The sequence below is a fragment of the Acartia tonsa genome, chromosome 5 (assembly GCF_053477335.1).
Source record: "Acartia tonsa isolate MP-2025a chromosome 5, ASM5347733v1, whole genome shotgun sequence".
Classification (NCBI taxonomy): Eukaryota; Metazoa; Arthropoda; class Copepoda; order Calanoida; family Acartiidae; genus Acartia; species Acartia tonsa.
In genome coordinates, this window is record NC_137264.1 from 27155370 (window position 1) to 27178527 (window position 23158).

Consider the following 23158-nt stretch of genomic DNA (forward strand, 5'->3'; position numbering starts at 1 on the left):
GCATTAATTGTCGCAATAATACCGTGACCGAAAAATCACGAAACCTTAACTCTCCACCCATAAGGTTGAAGTGTAATTACCCACAAGTCCTAATTAAAGTGCCAAGGAAATTGATGGGAAGGATGCAACTCGAATCCGCGTCATACCAAAGACGTTAAAAAATGGTACCTACCTGCTCTGTTCGGCACAGGACATCAAAGAGTTAGAGTAGGGGGAATGCCTTGGCCCCAAACAGGCGCAACTCATTACCATGCACAGTTAGGATCTCCAGACAAAGATCGTGCAATCAAAGGGTTGGTTGTCTGTAATGTACTGTACCACGGGTATGAGGTGAAGGACCAAGAGTCTGGCCTTGAGTTGACAAGTTGACTGTTCAGTCCAGGTGCAACTCACCCACACGACATTAACATTAACATCCCTGAACAGGTAGTCTTAAGGAGAATAAATCAGAAGTGTTTTCATGGGGACTGAGGGGGAAAGGGGGAAAAAGGGAAGGAAGGGGACAATTTCTTTACTTTTAACCATAGACTTGTTATATATTGTCCAAATTTAGTGATTGATGTGTTTTTGGAAAGGTAATCTTTAGGGGAACACATTAGAAGCCTTTATATAGGGAAGGGGGATAGGGGAAAGGGGGAAAAAAGGGAATGAAGGGGACAATTTCTTTACTTTTCACCATAGACTTGTTATTTATTGTCCAAATTTAATATATTTAGGATAATTGATATATTCATTTAAATTTAATACTGTTGGTATCGTGGATGGGTTTCCTGGCCATAGTTTTGGTAAACATCTTGGCGCAAATATTAATAAACTCTGCGGTTTTTAATGTGAAACTTTAATATTTAAATGTTTTCTGTGTGTACTCTCTGAAATCCCACTCTCTTTCGTGCGGCCACTGTTGTGGCCTGTCTAACATAATAACATTTTACAGGAAATATTATTTTGTAATCGGGGGAGGGAGGTAATCAAACTATCAAAATTACAAAATCACTTGCTAAGAGGAAAATACCAAACATCCTATTATATATTATATTATATTATATATATTATATATTAGGGTATGGGGGGGAAAATTGGAGTGGCCGCATGAAAGAGTGCGGGATTTCAGAGAGTACACACAGAAAACATTTAAATATTAAAGTTTCACATTTAAAACCATAGAGTTTTCTAACATTTGCGCCGAGATGTTTACCAAAGCTATGGACGGGAAGCCCATCCATGATACCAACAGTATTAAATTTAAATGAATATATCAATTATCCTATTAAGGAAATAAAAATATTTTCAAAATTGAGAAGTTCCCCTGAAAAGAAACATCTGTGGTAGCAGCGCTCGGCTACCTAGCCTATAACCTAACCTAAAATCATCATCATCGCCATTTATCTCTTCTTTCCAGAGCATAGGCCACGCACAATGGTTCTCCATTTATCTTTGAATTGGGCCTCAGTAGAGGCTTCACTGAAAGATGAAAAATTCTTTTTACTCAGTTCTTCAAGGAATTCCCTCCTCCAGGTTGTTTTTGGTCTACCTGGTTTCCTTTTTCCTGTGAAGGGGTCCCAAGTCAAGGCTTGATAGGTTAAATCATCATGCCCTTTCCTTAGAGTGTGCCCCAACCATCTCCATTTTCTCTGTTTTATTGTCAGTTTGATGTCTGACATATCACTGTGCTCTAAAAGCTCAGCATTTGTGATCTTGTTTGGCCAAAAGATCTTGTGGATTCTCCTAAGACATTTGTTGACATATGTCTGAAGCTTGGAGACCACTGCTGTGTTTAGGAACCAAGTTTCGGCCCCATACAGCAAAACAGACAGAACATTTGACTTGAAAAGTCTTAACTTGGTCTTTATGGAGATGTTGTTGGAATTCCAAATTTTATTCAAGCTGGCAAAGGCTGTTCTAGATTTGTTAATTCTAGCTTTAACATCTGTCAAAGTGCCTCCAGCTTCATCAATTTTACTTCCAAGATACTCAAAGCAGTTAACATCCTCAAGAATTTGATTTCCAATAGTTATTGGTTCTTGGGAGTTTGCATTTAATCTGAGTATTTTAGTTTTTGGAACATTTATTTCAAGTCCAACTTTCTTGGAAGTTTCAGCTATCATGTTAGTCCTTCTTTGCATTTGACTTCTATTGCTTGTTAACAAAGCAATATCATCAGCAAAGTCCAGATCTCCCAAATATTTGGGATTGCCAAATAACTGCCAGCGAATGCCATCATTGCTTTCACAGTTCTTCATGATCCAGTCAATGGCAAGGAGGAAAAGGAAGGGAGAGAGAAGGCATCCTTGTCTGACACCTGTTACAATCTCAAAAAAGGTTGATAGTTTACCTTTATACATAACATTTCCACCTCCTTTATGATAGATAGCTTTAATGATATTGATTATCTTTTCTGGAATGCCATAGTGTCGGCAGATTTTCCAGAGTGATTTCCTGTCTAAAGAATCAAATGCTTTTTTGTAGTCAATAAAGTTTATAAAAAGCTCAGAGTTCCATTCCTTGGATTGCTCTATGATGATTCTTAGAGAGGTTATCTGATCAATAGTGGAACGGTTTGGTCTAAATCCAGCCTGATTAGGTCTTAGCTTTTCATTAACCTTCTTCTTTATTCTATTAAGAAGAATCTTACTAAGGATACGGCCAGGTACTGAAAGAAGCATTATCCCTCTGTAGTTTCCACATTGGGTCAAGTCTCCTTTTTTGGCCAGTATTGAGATATGTCCATTTTTCCAGTCCTCTGGGCATAACTCATCATTCCATATCTTAGTGATCAAAGGTAGGAATGCCTCAGCAGATGTGTCTAGGTCTGCTTTCATGACCTCAGCTGGGATGTTATCAGGTCCTGCGGCCTTGTTATTTTTCAAACTTTTAATGGCCTCTTTGATTTCCAATAGATTTGGCGCTCGACAGTCAATGTCAAGTGCATCTGAGGGTGGAATCTCAGTTTCTTCCTCTGGAACTGGAAGATTCAGCAGTTCAGTGAAATGTTCTGCCCATCTATTTAGAATATCCTCATCAGTTTTAAGGAGTGAACCATCCTTATCCCTGATGTGTGATCCTGATTTGTGTACTTTGCCTGCAATGCTCTTAGTAATCTCATAGACATCTTTCATTCTATTTTGATTAGCAGCATTTTCTGCTTGCAAGGCAAGGTTTTCCAAGTGTTCTTTTTTGTCAATTCTGACACTTTTTTGGATTTCCCTGCTGAGCCTCTTATACAGGTCTTTATCTTCTGGAGAGTTTCTAGAGAGTGTCTTTTGTCTTACCTCTCTTCTTTGATCCATGAGATCAATGGATCTTTGAGTGATCCACGGCTTTTGGTTAGCCTTTTTGAAACCTAATTTTTCTTGGCTGGTATCATTATAAACTTTTTTGATACCTTGCCAAATATCTTCCACTCCATCTTCCTCTTGAAGAGTCAGCAACTCAAATCTATTCTTTAGAGTGAGCTTAAACTCTTGCAACTTTTCAGAGTTTTGGAGGGTTGTTAAATTATATTTCTTCCTGGGGTTAGGCTTTGTGTCCTGCTTTTTAAATCTAAGCCGAACTTTAGAAGATAGAAGATAATGGTCTGAATTAACATCAGGTCCTCTTTCAACCCTGACATCAAGGAGAGAACCTTTAAAGCGTCTAGATATACATATGTGGTCTATCTGGTTAAAGGTTCTTTGATCTGGTGATCTCCAGGTGGCAGTATGAATCTTTTTGTGTTTAAAGATGGTTCCACCAATGACAAGTTTGTTTTCAGTACAAAAACTTACAAGTCTATCACCATTGTCATTTTCCTTGCCATTACTTAAGCCTAGGCCATATCTGCCCATAACTTCTTCTAAATTCTCATTATTACTCCCCACTTGAGCATTGAAATCTCCTAGGAGCATGGTCAGATCCTTTTCTTTATGACCATTTTTAAATACAGAGTCAAGCTGGTCATAAAATTCGTTTTTGACCTCTGTATTTGCTTGTTCTGTAGGAGCATATGCTACTATAATTCTCAGTTTGATGTTTTTAACTGAGGATTTGAAATAAGCCTCCATAATTCTAGGACCATGGGGTTGCCAACTGATCATGGCCTGCTCTGCTTGCTTGGTCAGCATAAGAGCCACCCCTTGATTATGGCCTAGATCCTCATTCATATGACCTGAGTATAGTATTTTCAAGCCAGAATGATGTTTAAACTCTCCATTGTTTGTCCACCTTGATTCGGTGATAGCCAGGATGTCAACCTTGGCTTTTAGCATTTCTCGGCAAATGTTTTCTGTCTGGCCTGACTGAAACATTGTCCGAACATTCCAGGTGCAAATTTTTGCTGGTCTGCGGGAATTCAGAATCATCCGCCTGACTGGTCCGTTAGCGGTTTCCCAGCCAAACATCATATTGTTGTTTCCAACCTCTACTTCGTTCCCGAGCCCAAAGTTAAATTGGTCATTACTTTGTGCGGGTTGAACATAAGCAGGTTTTTTCTAGGGAGGGATTGTTAGCCCCACCCAAACCCCCTGAACTGGGGGAAGTGACCAGAATTCAGTCTGGCATCTACCCTAGGACCTTTCCAGCACAGTAGGACTCTTCTGGTGTAGCTCCTAGGATCATTGATGCACGGTGCAGGATGGACGGCGTGCACGTAACTGGTCTCCCATCCCTAACCTAAAATAGTTTTTTGAAATTATGAAAATTAGGGTACCCCCCACAATGAACATCTGTGGCCGCAGCGCTCAGCTCCCTAGCCTATAACCTAACCTTACCTAACCTAAAAGTTTTTTGAAATTTTGAAAATTTGAGTACCCACCCGACAATAAACATCTCTCATCAACAGCGGGTGCAAAAAAAAGTCACAATGATCGTTACACTATCTATATTTAAACTTTTTAAACACACAACATGATTGGTGGAAACGTTAAAGGAAATGAGTTCCTCAAATTCAAACTTATTCAGACTCACCAGCGCACAAAATTACCCCCTTTTACTGGCCCCCCTCCTCCTTATTTTCTGTTCAGGGATACATCAATTACTAAAATCAGTCAAAAAATAAGGAAATTATGCCCCAAAACATGAATATCCCTGTAATGAGGTTTCCCCTCTGGTATACTGGATTTACTTGATTTACCTCACTCAACTTTCTGGCGTGTTGTACAGTGAAAAAACTACCCCCCCCCCTTATTTATGATTTTCTTCAAAATTAAGGGGGGGTTAAAAACTAACCCCCCCCCCCTTATTTTTGATTTTTGTCAAAACTAAGGGGGGGGTTAAAAAACTACCCCCCCCCCTTATTTTAGATTTTTGTCAAAACTAAGCGGGGGGGGGGTGGTTTTGGTGCTCCGGTCTTCACATGTAAGCAAGCACCAAAGAATTATAAAAAATCCTTAAAATTTGATGCAGATTTCAAATCTACCTCTAACATTAAAATTCTTTATAAAAACTATATCTTAATATACAGTCATGTGGACACTAATTCTGTATACTTTCTGTATATACACATTCAAGTGGACACAAATACTGTATACTTTTTGTATATATACAGTCATGTGGACACAAATACTGTATACTTTCTGTATATATACAGTCATGTGGACTCAAAAACTGTATATTTTTGTATATATACAGTCATTTGGACACAAATACTGAATACTCTTTGTATATATACAGTTATGTGGACACTAACTCTATATACTTTTTATATATATACAGTCATGTGGACACTAACTCTGTATACTTTTTGTATATATAGTCCTGTAGACAATAATTTTTAATATATATTTTGTTTTAGACCGTTAGCTGTTTTCATAAAAGCAGAAGCAGGAGTGTCCTAGCTTTTTAATTTGGGGGGGGGGGGGTAAAATGGCGCGCGAAGCACGCCGCAAATTTTTTTTACCCCCCCAAATTTTTACCCCGGGGGTAATTACCCTCCCTAAAATCTGTTGGCAGAGGTAAATTTTGTTTAAATTTTATTAAATATTTAGTATTGAAAATGCGCGCGAAGCGCACAAAATATTTTTTGTTAGAGATTTTTTATTAGTAAAGTAAAAGTAAATACCCCCTCCTAAATGTTTGGAAGGGGTAAATATTAAATGGGGGGGGGGGGTGATGGTAAAATGAAAAAATTTCGGGGGTGCCTACGACACCCCCAAATTCATTTGGGGGGGGGGGGGGTAATCACCCCTTTACCCCCCCCCCCCCCCTTGGACGTCTATGCATAAAAGCCAGGATGATAAACGCATTTGGTTACCGCTAAGCGGAAATTAGGTAAATTCTGAGTTTAGAAGGAAAATAAGATAAGGCATAAAATAATTTTCCGAGAAGCTTCATATAATTTTGTTGCAAAACAACACAACAAAACAATTCTTGACATTCTTTTTTTTATTACCAACACTCAGTTTTAGGATGTGTATAATTTGAACAACTTCACCTCAATTTCATTGTATTGAGATATAAGAGAGGATATTCCCCCCCAGTCCCTTCTTAAAAATATTTTTAAAAATCTGCCTTTACTTAAAACTAAATTTTTAGTTACCCCAATTACTTACGGTCTGTAAATCAATTTTTAACAATAATACTACTGTTTCTTCTAGATAGACTTTTGTATCTAGATATAAACAATATGTTTAACAATACTTTTACTGATTACTACAAAATGTTTTATTATTTTATTAATGTATGAGAACATTTTATTATTGTGAAAATGTACAAATGTGAAAATTGTGTACTGGTGAAGTTTTTTTTTATTTGTGAAAGGAAAATGATACGCGAAAATGCACATAATTGCGTACACGGAAATTGACAAGTTTCATGAAAAAGTTGTTTAACATGAAAGACAAACTTTTATTTCGAGTATCAATATGAACTGTGATATTAAAATTATTTAATTGATTCTATAAATAATAAGAACAATACAAATCAATATACCAGAGATCGTCAGCCATGCGTCAACCGCCTGTAAGCCTCAGGGAAATCAACCTCTGCAATTTAAGAAATAAGCTTTAAGTCTAAACCTGACCAAAATATTGAAATTCCGCTTTCAAAACAAAAAAAGCACCCAAACGGGTTTATAATTAGTAAAAGTAAATTACTGAATTAAAAACTTTGATTATAAAGAAGCTTTACTTCTTCTCTAAAAAGTATGAATAGAAATAAGCTAAATCGAAAATAATTAAAATTCTTGAATATAATTTTCTACAATTATTTTTTATCCCAGCCGAGTATGTATATTTCACATCACCCAACTTAGATAAGAACTTTGTAAAGTCATGTGATACTGTTTATTTGACCCCGCCCCTCTAAATGGGATGTGTATCCCCGCCTACAAAATTGCTGGCCCATTACTTACCTTCATGCACTTCCCTTTATTGTGTTTTAACGGATTTTTAAGCCTGTCGGCTCAAAGCATAGATAAAAGGTCCGTGGATGCATATGAAAATTCTTATTTCTTTGAAAATATATGCGTCGTTGCTCAGTAGAAACACACTGATTGACGGTGGTAAGATCCAACTCTTTTTGTAAATTTTACCTCCAGGGTGAAAAAGTTATTTTTAGCATGTCTTGTGTTCCATTTTACCCCAGGCCTCCTGCAATGATTTTTTACTCCCCCCCCCTCCCCCCACAAAAAAAATTAACTTGGACCTTCTTGTTTAAGAGGATCAGGTTATAATGCGATACTCTTATAGAATACAATGTGCTTGATGTGGAGTTTAAGCTGGCTCTAGAGGCTATACAATCAATTAAATGACAATATAAATTTAAACAGTATTAAACAATTGTAAGTTTTCCTCTACATGCTTGAACATGCTTAAGATTTTAATGTCTTTTGGAGCATGATTGTCAATCAACAAATAAGAAAGGTGTTTACTTAGAATTATAGAGAGGCTATAGTTTAAAATGTTTTCTGAGGTGAATTCTTAAAAAAACTTTTGCCCCACTAAAATCAGTGAGGCAAACTAAAAATTTATAGAGGATAATTTTGCCTTACTAAAATTTTAGTGGGACAAAGTGATTTTAGTGGGGCAAAAGTTTTTTTAAGAATTCACCTCTGTTCTCAACATAATCATAAAAAATTTATATAAGAACTTCTGATTTGTTCAGTTATCATACTTTGTCACACTTAAAATAAATGTATAGCTCTTGTACTGGGTTGATAATATATAAAATAAAGCTAAGAGTTTAATTCAAAATATCAATAAGAATAAAGAAACCAATTGATTATATTATAATAAATTATAATATAATCTTATAATAATTATAAGATTATATTATAATAAATTTCCAAAACTGCTGCAGCATACTCTCAGGTTAATACCTTTTAACCCAAATATAAAAATGTGAATAAAGAAAAGGCCTTTCTTTTACAATTTTTGCAAATATGTACCCAATCAAAGTGAATTAGTTTTGGTGCGTATTCTAGTTGAAAATTTGGTAAAGTTCTGCATTGCGCATATATTCAAGCATATGGAAATTAAAAGATAGTGGTTTGTTTACAGATTATGTGCCAATTTTTTTGGATTTATCAAATAAATCAAAATTAAATATGCATAATATAACTCAATAAAATGGCAAATGTACAAAATCATCTAAGGAAAAAGCTGGTAGGTTAATTCAATTTAATCTTAGTTTTTTATTGATAGTAGAATATCCACGGAGGGTTTTTTTCTTCTTCACTTATAAACTTCACAAATCTTCCTTTATACTTTATAATTTAGTTAGTTATTTCATACAGTTGAAGGTTAAATCTTTAAGAAATGCAGGAATAATTCTGGACTATATATGCAATGTAGATAGGCATTAACTGTTGCATGTCCATTAGGTTGGGTTGATTTTTTATCTGAGATCAAAGCGTAATCTGCAAATGATTTTTATAAGTTTAATACATCTCTAGATGATTTAAAACTTATCTGAAGTCTTAAAACCGCTGATGACCAGACATACAATTGTATAACTTTTTGTAAATGAGAGTCAAAAATTTATTGTATCAGAACTATGGCTTTATGGTGCTCGCAGGAAAGACCTTGAGGAGTAGAATCAGGTTTTTTTGTCCGTTTCAAAATATCTTGTTCCTAGCCACAGAAATGACAAAAAACACCATTTTAAAGGTTTATTGAGAATTATCCAAATTGTAGAGTTTTTTTTGAGATTTTCTCAGGATTCTTCCAAACTGTGCCAAACCTTACTTAATAAAAAAGACATAACACTATCACATTAAAAAATAATACTAAATTAGGTTGATACAAGAAATTTTGTGTATTCTCGGTTTTGTGACTTTGCCTCTGAAGGGGCATTTCGTCGCTTAGGAGGTTAGAGCCTTCCCGCAGGGACTAGAAATAGAAGAAAAGCTACTGTTAAATAGAATGAAATGTCATTTAAGAGGTGATGTCACGAAACCGACAATACCCGACATTTTTATTAACTCCATTTCAAAAATAAAACATATTATGTTATCCCCGGCCAACCCTAAAGGTAAGAGCAATGCACTGGTAAAAGAATTTAAATTGTTTTAGCGCTATCTATCCTAGATATCTACCTATACTACAGTTGGGGAGTTAAATCCATTTTTATAGAAGCAGAAATATAATCTATCATTACAGTTTTGACCCTCTAACAAACGTAATCTACCATTCCACTTTTTCCTCTCTTGGTGATGATATCATCAACGCCGATACGATTTTTGAAATGTACCATTCCGCTTTCAATAGAGGCGAAACTGGAATGGTACATTTATGTTTACATATCAGCATATTCATAAACATTGATTTCTTAAATCCACATAATAGTAATGGTATATTCTGGTTTTTATTTTTATTTTACATAAATCTTTTAAAATTATGAATAGTATTTTATACATTCCTACGATTAACATAGTTTAAAAACAGTATGTATGATTTCAATTATGTCGATATTATAAGTGTAAACCACCATTCCAGTTTCGCCCCTCTTGAAAGTGGAATGGTACATTTCAAAAATCGTATCGGCATTGATGATATCATCACCAAGAGAGGCAAAATTGGAATAGTAGATTTGTCTCAACCATGACACTTTGGTTGAGTGTGACTTCCGAATTAGCGGGAAGTTCTAGAGATCTTGTTGACGTACACACAAACCCCCAATACCAGGAACCATCAAGTTTCAACAGCAGGTTTGATTATAGATTTATTGAGGCAACTATTTCAAAGTCCTGAAATTACAAAATCAATTAATACAAATTTCCAGTTTTTATAACCACGTAATCTTAATTGCTTTTTAAAATCATTTTTCTCTACGGTTAAGAATCTTTGGAAACTTTGGCTTTAAAGGAAAATTATTTGGTTTAATAAATCATTGTTAAATGCAAAAATAAAAGCACATAAAAATTACTAAAACATAATAATTAATCATAATAAAGTTTCATGCTTAGCTGGCTAAAGCCTTTTAAACTAAATATAATCGTCCTATACACCATTCCATTTAAATAAAATTAACAAATTCTACCTGAAGTTCTTATGGTTTCAAGCCCCTGGTATACTAGGGTCGTTCACGCACTATGAGACCAATGATAGGCCCAATTTTGTTCTCCGAAATCTTCACACACTCACATATCATTCAAAAGTAACGAACGTGGACGCATCAAAATATAAACAATCCATGCCGCGTCTCTTTAACTTCAACCTGGAGGAAATTTGGTCCTCAGGTTTCATCGCCACATTGTACAACGGCTGGCGGTCAACATTTCCCAGCAGCTGGCCAGGGGTAATCAGCCGCCAATTCTCCACGTCATTCGCAGCTTCTATCGTCAATGGTCTGCTATTCATTAACTTGCTAACCTCTGCCAACAGCACCAGGAGCTCATTAAAATTAACAGAACTATTCACCAACTTCTTGGACAGCAATCTCTTGGTTAATCCCACCATTTTCTCAGCTTGCCCAATAAAATGGTGGGCTCGGGCCGGAATCTGGGACCAAGAAAACTCTACCTGGCTGCCCAACTTCTGCTCTAAAACCTTGCGAGCAGCAGACAATTGTGTGCCCATGTCGCTTACTATAACCTTTGGCAGACAATGAACAGCCTCCAACTTGCGCAGGGACAACAGGATACTGCTGGTATCATACTTCTCCAAGGCATCCAGCCATAGCGCCCCCGAGAACCTGCAGACTACCACGAACACCCACACCTTCTTCGTTGCTGTCTGACTCCTCGTTTTGGCGGTAGCTCTCCTCGTAACCAGCGGACCCATAAGGTCAACTTGCACAGCTTCAAATGGCCTGCTCGGAACCAACTTGTCAGGTAAAACATCCTTCATGGTAGTACGACATTCCTTGGCCCTCTCAACACTGCAGGGCCAACACTTCTTCACCTCCATGATGGACAACCTCCTTGCCTTCACAATCCAGCACCAACGGCGGCTCTCAGCTAAAGTTCCACGGACACCAGAATGAAGCTCAACATGCGCCTCTCTCATAATGACAGAAGCTAACCAATTACCAGGCTCCAAAATCACTAACCCTGGCATGTCTTCAAAGAGCATTTTATGGCCACCAGTAATGGCGTCAATGACGGGCTCGCCACGACCAACCATTTTCAGAATACGCATCTCCCTGGTCACATATTTACCTCCGGGACCAACGACAGGCCAGGTCAATGATACTTCATGCACCAATGTATTCAATGACGAATAATTGCCTTTAGCGTCATTTATCCACTCATCCTGCTGGCTACATGACACAATGAAAAGTTCCACCGCCGCCATAAAATTGTACAAAGACGGCTTGTACACAGAATCTGCGGCTGCTACATGACTACCAGCGGCTGTAGTCTTGCCTTCTTGTCTGCTCTTTAGCTTCTTCAACCAGGTGTTCGACACTTGCAGGACAGCTGCCATAATACGTTTGGCCTGTCCAAATGATCTCCTGTGCTTAAACCTAAAGACATCTTCAGCGGCTTCTCCAGTAACTTTCATTGAACATAACTTAACCATTTTGGTATTCAACTCCTCCGGTGGTAAATCCTGCTTGACTTGCTCGGCAGTTTTCACCGGCCACGCACTTTCATCCTGGCGCAACCATTCTGGGCCCAATCTGTACCTGGAACCTGGACCTAAATCTGATACCTTGCAGGTGCTTCTGGTGCCCAAATCTGCAACATTGTGTGTCCCAGAGACCCACCTCCAGTCATCCTTGTTGGTTGCAGATTGGATTTCTCCAATGCGATGAGAATTAAATGTGTTCAACATGGCACTGTTGGAAACAATTTGTGATAAAACACACGATGAATCAGTAAAGTACATCACTCTGATAACATCAAAGGGCAGGGCATCTCTGATGGACTTTGACAACCTGGTGGACATCTGGCAACCCATCAATTCAAGGCGTGGAATTGATTCAGTCTTGACCGGCGCAACTCTTGACTTGGTGGCTAGCAGGAACGTTTCAAACCCTTGCCTAGTTGGCCACCTCAAATATGCCATACATGCATAGGCCTCTGATGATCCATCCGAAAACATCATCAAGGATGGAAGGCCCGTTGTTTCCTCCGGGACCACACAACGGTCAAACTCCAATTTAGCGACCTCAGCTCTGTCCTCCAGCGACTTAACAAGTGTTCATCCCGTAGACTTTTTGGAATGAAATCTTGCCAGCCCAAATTCAGCAAACATGTTTTCCGCAGGACAAGTTTAATTCTCAACAGGATAGGGCTGCAAAGCCCGAGCGGGTCAAAGGTCTGGGCGGCGAACCTGTGGACCATCTTCTTTGTCAGATTCTCGTCCAAGGCGTCCTGGAGGTTGTACAAATCAGCATCCTCTTTCACCTTCTTTCCCTTGACTTTACCATCTTGGTTGACTCTCGTGGCGATGGATAACACATCAGTGCAGTGCAGAATTTTCGTACACTGCTCCAACGATGCATAAACTTTATCTGCAACAGTTTTCTGTTCACTAGCTTCATCCAAATCACGCTTGAACTCGCGCAACTCACTAGTCTCCACGGCAGGTTTTAGACTTTTTATTAGGTCAGATTGGTCCTTGACCTCACTAAAAATGTCACGAATTGATTTTAAATTCACATTTTCACATGAATTAAAACTTTGGCAGGCTTTTAGATTGTCATAAAACACTTTTAACTGTTCATCAAACACTTCTAGCCTTTCACTGCCAATAGCGATAGCTCGCTCAATTTTCTGCTTTTTGGTTAGTGGCATATTGATTCACTAGGTACTTATTTCACAGAAAAAATTGTCACAGTTTTTTGCATCAATAATCACTGGATGCTATTGATCTCTTGAAGAATGCTAACGCCTATTCTTCAGATACTTTGAAATTGTCTCAACCATGACACTTTGGTTGAGTGTGACTTCCGAATTAGCGGGAAGTTCTAGAGATCTTGTTGACGTACACACAAACCCCCAATACCAGGAACCATCAAGTTTCAACAGCAGGTTTGATTATAGATTTATTGAGGCAACTATTTCAAAGTCCTGAAATTACAAAATCAATTAATACAAATTTCCAGTTTTTATAACCACGTAATCTTAATTGCTTTTTAAAATCATTTTTCTCTATGGTTAAGAATCTTTGGAAACTTTGGCTTTAAAGGAAAATTATTTGGTTTAATAAATCATTGTTAAATGCAAAAATAAAAGCACATAAAAATTACTAAAACATAATAATTAATCATAATAAAGTTTCATGCTTAGCTGGCTAAAGCCTTTTAAACTAAATATAATCGTCCTATACACCATTCCATTTAAATAAAATTAACAAATTCTACCTGAAGTTCTTATGGTTTCAAGCCCCTGGTATACTAGGGTCGTTCACGCACTATGAGACCAATGATAGGCCCAATTTTGTTCTCCGAAATCTTCACACACTCACATATCATTCAAAAGTAACGAACGTGGATGCATCAAAATATAAACAATCCATGCCGCGTCTCTTTAGAAAAGGAAAGTCAAACAAGACGACATTTGCGCTTAATTTGGGATAATAAATAAGGAATTAATTTCGATCTTGATAAACACAAAGCTTCCTGCTTAATTTGGGATAATAAATAAGGAATTAATTTCGATCTTGATAAACACAAAGCTTCCTCGAAAAGAGGTTAAGACAAGATTACAAAAATCATATCGGCTTTGATGATATCATCACCAAGAGAAGGGAAAGTGGAATAGTAGATTACGTTTTTTAGAGGTTCAAAACAGTAATCATAGGTTATATTTCTGCTTTTATAAAAATGGATTCAATTCCCCAACTGTACTATATATCCTTTAGTATCTATTTGATATGCACTTCCTTGAGATGAATAAAGGTATGGTCAACAACAGCAACAACAAAAATATCATATAATAAAATAGACGTACGTATAATTGTTTTAGATTAGCTAAACTTGTTTTGATAAAACACTGAAGAAAGTCCTATTTGTTTAATGTTTTTGTCTTATTCTTTACGTGTTAGTTAGATTTGAAGAAAAAGATATACAGATATTGATATTGTAGAGGTCAAGTTTTTTTTCATTACGTAATTTATATTTATTTTCTTCTAAAAGCAATACATAAATTTAACTTTAAAATTGTCATTGTCTTTGATAATTTAGATTTACGGCAGCGTGAAGTTACTATAAAGCACAGGTACATCTGTCAATTATAGGGCTAGGCGAAAAATAGTCTTTAAAGTTTAAAGTTGCATTTAAGAATGAGAAGAAAAAATTAATTTTTAACTCGACAAACCCTAAACTGTCCCAGTTTTGAGCAAGACGATTCCTGTTACGTCATATACGTTTCGGGAAAGAAAAAGGGAAGGGGGGAAGAAAATCTCTTCAAAAGAGATGGGAGAAAAGGGAAGAGATTTTCTTCCCCCTTCCCTTTTTATATGACGTCACAGGAATCGTCTTGCTCAAAACTGGGACAGTTTGGGGGTTGTCTTTAACTCATTTAGCTGTTGGGACGTTGTTCTTAGAACTGATCCCTCACCTTTATTGTTTTAAAAACATATTTTCCTTGGCAAAAAGGTAAAACAATAAAAATAAAAGTACGAATAATAAAGATTACTAAAAAAGTAATTGCATAATGGTACATTTCAAGTAATTAAGTCAAATTTTCACGTAATAGACGTAATTGCATTTTAAAAATATAAAACTTTATTTTAAAAAGTTTTTTTTTAGGATTAAAAAGTAGTTAGAAATTGGTAAAAATTAAATGCAAAGTAATTACATTGTTTCATCCCTAGTTTCGAAGAGCCTTGTTTTAGAAAAGAAGTTTTGGGGTTGCTTCCTTAATTCATTTTGTAGAAACAATTTTTTTCAAGAGAAAATTATCTTCTTGATCTAGAGATCTAGATTGTTTACCTATCGGTAAAACGGTTTACGCGATCTTATGAGCATGTATACAATTTTGACTTATTTATCTCAATTAGTTTAACCTAATCTATAATGTAGTGATTCACATGTTTGTGTGGGTGTCCTGTAAAACATTTGTGTTTCACAATTTTTCGGAAAGTTTTGTCAATGTCTAGAAAGGTTTTAGGCGATTGCCGGGGGTTGCAAAACCCTATAATTAGAAATTCCTACTCTTTACTTTTATTGAAAAACAAACAAAAAAAGTTGTGTTAGACCAAATTACCTCTAGGAAAAAGCTTCTATATATATAGGCTTGGGGCGAAGCCACTAGGTGAATTGAAAGTATTGTAAGACGTACGTAGGAGTAGCTCCACGAACATAATTTTACCTGCTTAAAACACAAATACCCGCACACACACAGAATTCTGACCATTCTTAAATTTGTGTAGCTGTAAATATATATTTTCTCTTATATCAAATTGACATAGATTTAATACAGCATATACAAAAAGCTATTTTCAAAAAAATAAAATCAGCATGATATTTCTTCCCTTGATGGTTACTTTCTTTGATCAAGTTTCTGTAAATTTTAAGTTAATAAATTCCCTTAGCCACAATAATTAGCTGAACAAAGTCTTCTATAATTAGGTTAGGTAATTTTGTGAAAATGCGAGGGCTAGTAACTTGCATAAAGCATAAAAAATATTCATAATACTATTTATATGCTTTTAATTTTGAAATAAGCCTAAATTTGCACTGACTAGCTTGGGCAAAATACGCTACCTGACCAATAATCTGTAATAATCTATGAAAATATCATAAATTCTTTGATGTCTGAAAATAAAGATGGAAGGAAAATGTAAGGGAAGGAATGCATATTCTAAAATAAAAAGGGAGAATATAAATTGTATACAAACCAAAATCATGAAGATGAGCAAATTCTTCTCAAAGTGAATTGGGTATAGTCCCTTTCGTTAAATCGCACCTTGTGGGGGCGATTCTTCGTATAAAACAGTAGCTTTCTGTAATATATCCAATCGTCATGCAAAGTTTTAAATAAATAGGACAAGTTTAAAATGCATAAATTAACGATGAAAGCGACACTATACAATCTGTCCCGATTTTGTATTACTTTTGCGGAACATTTTTCCAGTTACGTCATATTTTTCTTTCCCGAAAAAGGGAAGGGTGGAAGAAAATCTCTTCAAAAGAGATGGGGAAAACCCCCTTTTCTCCCATCTCTTTTTTCTTCCCCCCTTCCCTTTTTTCTTTCCCCCTTCCCTTTTTCGGGAAAGAAAAATATGACGTAACTGGAAAAATGTTCCGCAAAAGTAATACAAAATCGGGACTGATTGTATTGTGTCGATGAAAGCTGTTACGGACTACTTATGGACAGACCCTAATCATAGGAAAGATTCGCTTTTCATTTTTTTATATTGATAAGTGCTACTTTTGTACTTTTTTTACAGTGTCCGATTCCATGTCACTGGGAAAAGGTAGAAAGATTTTATCTTTATTTTAATCTATTTCTCTGCTTTTAGACTTTATATGAACTGGTCGTTTTCTACGTATGTTTTATAACTGTATTATAACTTTAAAATTGGTTATATAAAGTTTTAAATATTAATTGTGCAGAAAACTATTATTCCAAAATGCATTAGAGACTCATAGAACAGTGTTGAAAAATAAATAAAATATCCTTCAATAGAAACACTGTTATAAAAGTTATGGGTAAATTAAAGGTATAAGTGCAACTGAATGAACCCAAGTAAGAGTGATTAAACAAGGATGACAACATTCATAAAAGCGAAGCACTGAAACGGTAGGACAAACGGACATTAACACTTGTATAGTGTCAGAACTGAATAATCAGAATATAAATGTATAAGAGTCAAAGTAAAATTCTAAGTAAATTTGTTAAAAAACTGCTTGATACAGGATAATGTTTATGGACATACATACATTTTTAGGACTTGATTATAAAGTTGCTTCGCTTATAACATTATACTTTGTTGTCCCAGGAATCAATATACCAAAATTCAGATCAATCGGATGATTAGATCACATAAAAATTTGTTGTTAAAAAAAGTAAAAAATCAACATGTTTAAATTGGACATACGGACATTCTGGTTATGATTATAGAGTTGCTACACTTTCTAAATCGTACCTAACTACTAAAGGAATCACCATGCAAAGTTTGAAATCGATAGGACAATTCTAACATGCCTAAATTAACGAAAAAAGCTATCCATTACGGACGGACGTACGGACGGACGGACCCTAATTATAGAAAAGCTTCGCTTTTAACAATAAATGATGAAAAATAAATATCATTTAATTAAACTAGATTTTTAGAGATATCGCTTCTTAAAATAATGAATTTGTTATTTTTAGGTTGTTAGATTTGCCGAAGTTGAGCAGTTTGGAGCTAAAAATAAGGTATTTAATATATCTATAATAAGAATTGAATGAACAGAATACTAACTGCATCATTTTATAATTAATTTATTATTGTTATTTTTAAGTGTTAAATCCTAATGCTGCGCTACTGTAATAGATAATTGTTTTAGATTCCAGAAATAGCCCCCGCACCAAATCAAACAGCTATTATTTGTTTTGCGAAGCTGGCTGCATTTGGAGAAACCACGAGTAGTAAACCAAAGGTAAAAAATATAATTTTTAATATAGCATATAGGCATATATTTTCCCAACATGTGTGCCTATCTACAACATAGGTTAACCTAAACTAGTATACATATATATAATTCATTTCTAACCTATATTTATTCTACCCATTGTCTCAAGTTAGCAAAAAATTCTCTTTCATAATGCTGGTTTATATACATATTCGTATTTGAAATAAATGCTTTGCTTATGTCAAGCTAAAATTAATTAATATTAAGTAAGACGTGGAGAGTTTTTAAATTATTATCTTAAATTTCTATTCAAGGATTTATTACATAAGTTTCTAATTTTCTGCTATACTATATGTCTACTAGAACAGTTTTATGTGTGTATGTTTGTTTGTTAGATATAGTAAACGACTGGATTTATCAGTTATTATTCAGGGAAGCTTGATAATGGGTCTTTGCATATTTTTGTTAACAAAATGGAACAGTTTAAAAAAACATTCTACTTTACTTGAATAGCATTAAAAGCATTACAACCGACGAAAATTATACTTTTTAAGTTAATTTTTTTTCTAAAAGGAAACATTTGACTTCTCCAGGGGCTGTTATTCAGCCAATTAATTCAATTTGAAATTGCCGAAAATTTAATATTTTGTTAGCGTAGAGTTGGCGAAATTTTTTATATGTAACTAAAAGGAAAAGAGTAAGACGGGGGAGAAATAAGGGGAGGGGGCTGAGGGGAAATTTTTACTTAGAATTGCTTGTCTGAATCACATTCCCTTTCCCATGGAGTTATATAAATGTGCTTGAGAAATTGATTTTAATAAGGCACGTATAAATAAATTATGCCAAACTCTTTAAATTTTTAGGGTGTTATGTTATCCCATGAGAATATTATGTCAGCCACATCAGCCGCGATTCTTCAGGTAAACTAAGTATTTTAATGCTTACCTTTGTAATTGTTAATAATATGCTGCACTTTTTTTTTTTGGGCCAATGCATTCCTTGTAATCTCACGATTAATATTAGTCGCTTGAAAAATAACAGATTAAAATCAACCATAAAATGTGGTTTATATTTTTAATTTGTAGTAGGCTCTTGCGTTATCGATAAAATTTATTTGAAATATATTTAAATTAAACTAATATTGTATTTCAACATAGAAATATAAAAATATCTTTTATTAAAATTTAAATATGGAAATTAGAAAAGTACCTTTTAACCTAATGAATGATTAAATTTATACCTATCCTAAATGATTAGTTTTTTTATTAGAAGCGAAGCTACTCTATAATTTGAAATGTCCGTCTGTCCGTCTTAGTTTGGGGGAAACGTAAATTTCTCGGCTCCTATAAAAGATAAAAGGCTGAAATTTTTGACAACATTCCTATTATTAAGGAGCACAATTAACTATAAAACATCAATGGCGGTCGGACCGCTTTTTAGCAGGTTTTAGGCTATTTTTGTATTTTTCACATTTTTCTCCATATCTTTGGTGTTTATGGTCCGATTTCCAAAATTTTTTCAGTTAAAGATATCAAAATTAAATTTCCTGTCGATTTAAGAAAACAACTATAACGGTCAGACTGTCTTTAAGCAGGTTTTAGGCTATTTTTGTATTTTTCACATTTTCTTCCATACCTTTGGTGTTTATGGTCCGATTTCCAAATTTTTTTCAGTTAAAGACATCAAAATTGAATTTCCTGTCGATTTAAGAAAACAACTATGACGGTCAGACTGTCTTTAAGAAGGTTTTAGGCTATTTTTGAATTTTTCACATTTTATTCCATACCTAAAACAACTATGACGGTCAGAATTGCCTTTTTTCAGGTTTTTGGCTATTTTTATATTTTTTACATTTTTCCTCATATCTTTGGTGTTTATGGTCCGTTTTTTTTTTAATTTTTGTAGTTAAACATATCAAAATTAAATTTCCCGTTGTTTTGAGCATCCACTATGTAATTTACTTTAACCATCAGTCAGTTTATCATAGTACTGAAATATAAATATTAAGAAATTAAAAACAAATGTTGAAAAGGTTTCGTGATTTTTTCCTAATATACATGCTTTTGACAACTAATATCTAAATTCTTATTTAATTGTTTGTGCTTCGCTACTTATGGATGTTGTCATCCTTGTTTAAAGCGACGACTTTCTACATTTTGATTTTATTGTTTAACTGTCAGTTGATGAAATATCTAGACCAATAAGGAAATACGTTCCTCTTTAGCAGGTTTTTTCTTCTATTAATATATTTTAATTTAATTGTTTCAACATCAAGTTCTAGGACAATTAGAAATAATCTTATGTGCCTAATAACAATATTAGTAAGTAGCGTTGGTTTTCTTTGCTGATAGGTAAATCTTTAAATAAATCAAGATGTACGTGTCTACAGAGGTGCTTCTGTACACCACAATCTCCTTGTTGGAACTCTCAATCTTAAATTGAGAAAGTCAGAAAATCCTGCCAATCCAACAAGGAGAAAGTAAACTAAAGAATAATAATATTAAACAGCAATTCAAACTAGAGCTGAGAAACCGATTTCAAATTCTTGTGAATGAAGAAGAATCTCAAACAGAAGAAGTTGATTCTGTTGAAGGAAAGTGGAACAATTTCAAATTAGCTTTTCAAAAACATCTGAAAATGATCTTGGTATAAAAAAGAACTAATCTATTATGTTATCTAATATGTTAGGAACAAATTCACCTGAGACAAAAGTAGAACTAAAAGCAGAATATAGTGAACAGGATAGAAGAGTCAAAAGGAGTGCCAGAAAAGATAAGCATTATTACATTGAAGATCTTGCTGGCAAGGCAGAAACAGCTGCCGTACATGGTGATTCAAGAGAATTGTATAAAATTACCAAGCTCCTAGCTGGAAAGAAACCAGCATCTTCTAATACACTTAAAAATAAACAAGGCCAAATACTTACCATAGAACGTGAAAAAGCTGATAGATGGGTAGAACATTTCAATGAAGTTCTGAATAGACCTGAACCAATAATCATAGCTGATCCTGAAAGCGCAGAAAATGACATATATATAAATATAGATTCTCCAACAGATGCAGAAGTCAGAAGAGCTATAGAATCCTTAAAATTCAATAAATCACTAGGAATTGATATTATTGAAGCCGAAATCTTAAAAATCAGACTTGTATACTTCCACCAAATACTTATATGATCTATTTCGTGATATTTGGATGGAAGAAACTGTACTGAATATTGGTGCAAAGGTGTTAGGAAACAAAGCTTCCTAAAAAGGTGATTTAAGCAATTGTGACAATTGGAGAGGTATAACTCTTTTGTCTATTGCAAGCAAAGTTTTCTGTGAAATACTTTTATTTCGAATTGAAGATGAAATTGACTTATTACTAAGAGAAGAACAAGCTTCAGAATGGCAAAAGCCTTTATTCATCAATTTTGTAGATTTCAAAAAGGCTTTAGACTCTTTATGTACAGTAGCCATTTGGAGAATTCTCAAAAACTATTGAATTCCTGCAAAAATTATAAATTTAATGAAATTGTTTTACATCTAATTTGAGTGCTGTGTGGATCTGATTGGTTTGAGGTGCAAACAGGAGTTTGACAAGGGTGTATTATCTCACCCATACTCTTTCTTATTGTTATTGATTGGGTAATGAAACAAACCAATCAAGAAAACAATGGTCTTAGATGGCATGCAGCTAATGTTGATGACCTTGATTTTGCAGATGATCTTGCAATTCTTGCAGATTGCATAACTAATTTACAAAACAAATCAACCGTATATGAGATTAACCATATACTTGGTTTTAGTGCTAGTGGGGTGTGTATATGAGATTAACCATATACTTGGTTTTAGTTCTAGAGGAGTGTGTATATTAGATTAACAATATACTTGGTTTTAGTTCCAGAGGGGTGTGTATATGAGATTAACCATATACTTGGTTTTAGTTCTAGAGGGGTGTGTATATGAGATTAACCATATACTTGGTTTTAGTTCTAGAGGGGTGTGTATATGAGATTAACCATATACTTGGTTTTAGTTCTAGAGGGGTGTGTATATGAGATTAACCATATACTTGGTTTTAGTTCTAGAGGGGTGTGTATATGAGATTAACCATATACTTGGTTTCAGTTCTAGAGGGGTGTGTATATGAGATTAACCATATACTTAGTTTTATAGTTCAGGAGGGGTGTGTATATGAGATTAACCATATACTTGATAACTTTAAAACTTGGCAATCTTTGATGCTTAACCACAACTTTACTGGTACTGAAACAACAGACTAAATGTAAAATGTATGTTTTTGTTTGAGGACTAATTCATACTCTTTGTATTACAAATATTAAAGTGCCTCTTAAATTGCAGGTGCAAAGTCCTGAGTTAAGCATCCCCTCTTATGCATTATGTTGTTTAAAAACATTAAACTTTAATCATGAAATAAATATGTATCCACCCCTTTATTTACTTGAAAGGCATAGGATATTAAAGTTTAGGTGAGCCTTTGTTTATAAACAAGTTTCAATATTATGTAATAATAACATTTCTATCATGTAATAAAGTATTAGGGCATTAAAAACATTGCATGAAATAAATATGTACAATGTATAATGTATATAAACAATTACGTCTAGTTGTGGCATAAATTAAAAAAAATAATATCTATAACATATTTTAACTTAAATAATAGGGGAGATATGTAAGTTAGTATAAACAAATAAGGATGATATATATAAAAGTGGAGCTCATGAAATCCAACGTATAGACAAATGTAGAGTAACAATGCATTTAAAATTTATCATTATTTAGAAGACTATACAAAAATTACTTTAAGGACTTAATTAAAGAGATGCTTTGCTTATAAATTTGTGCCTTATCGTAATATGAATAAATACTTCAAAATTCAACAGGATAAGTAAATAAATAATTTTTTTTAAAGCATAAAAATCAACATGTTAGGAATGAGTTTGAAAGACTTTTGACTATAATTATAGATTTGCAACGCTTTCTAAATTTTACCTAAATATCGCAAAAATCATGATGCCCAGTCTGAAAACTAATATGTCTTGATTAATGATTAAGAATTATGCGTTACGTGCGGACGAACAGCCGTACGAAATCTAGATGTAACAAAGTGTAATTTATTAATTTGGCATAAAACAATGCAATGTAAAATTTAGGAATGGTTTATGATAATATCATCTAGTATTATTTTTGTTTGTTTGTTTGATTAGCCATAATTTCTTAGAGTTTGC

The 23158-nt window shown here is 34.5% G+C and overlaps 1 protein-coding gene across 1 annotated transcript in view; it reads left to right on the plus strand.

Moving 5' to 3' along the window:
* The window catches only part of LOC145319167 (long-chain-fatty-acid--CoA ligase 1), an 85623-nt gene that overhangs the window by 39968 nt on the left and 22497 nt on the right, over positions 1 to 23158 (plus strand). The window contains exons 11-13 of the mRNA XM_080161076.1: positions 17684 to 17728; positions 17860 to 17952; positions 18789 to 18845. Of these exons, the coding sequence (XP_080017202.1) occupies positions 17684 to 17728; positions 17860 to 17952; positions 18789 to 18845 (195 nt within the window). The remainder of the gene's footprint in view (positions 1 to 17683; positions 17729 to 17859; positions 17953 to 18788; positions 18846 to 23158) is intronic.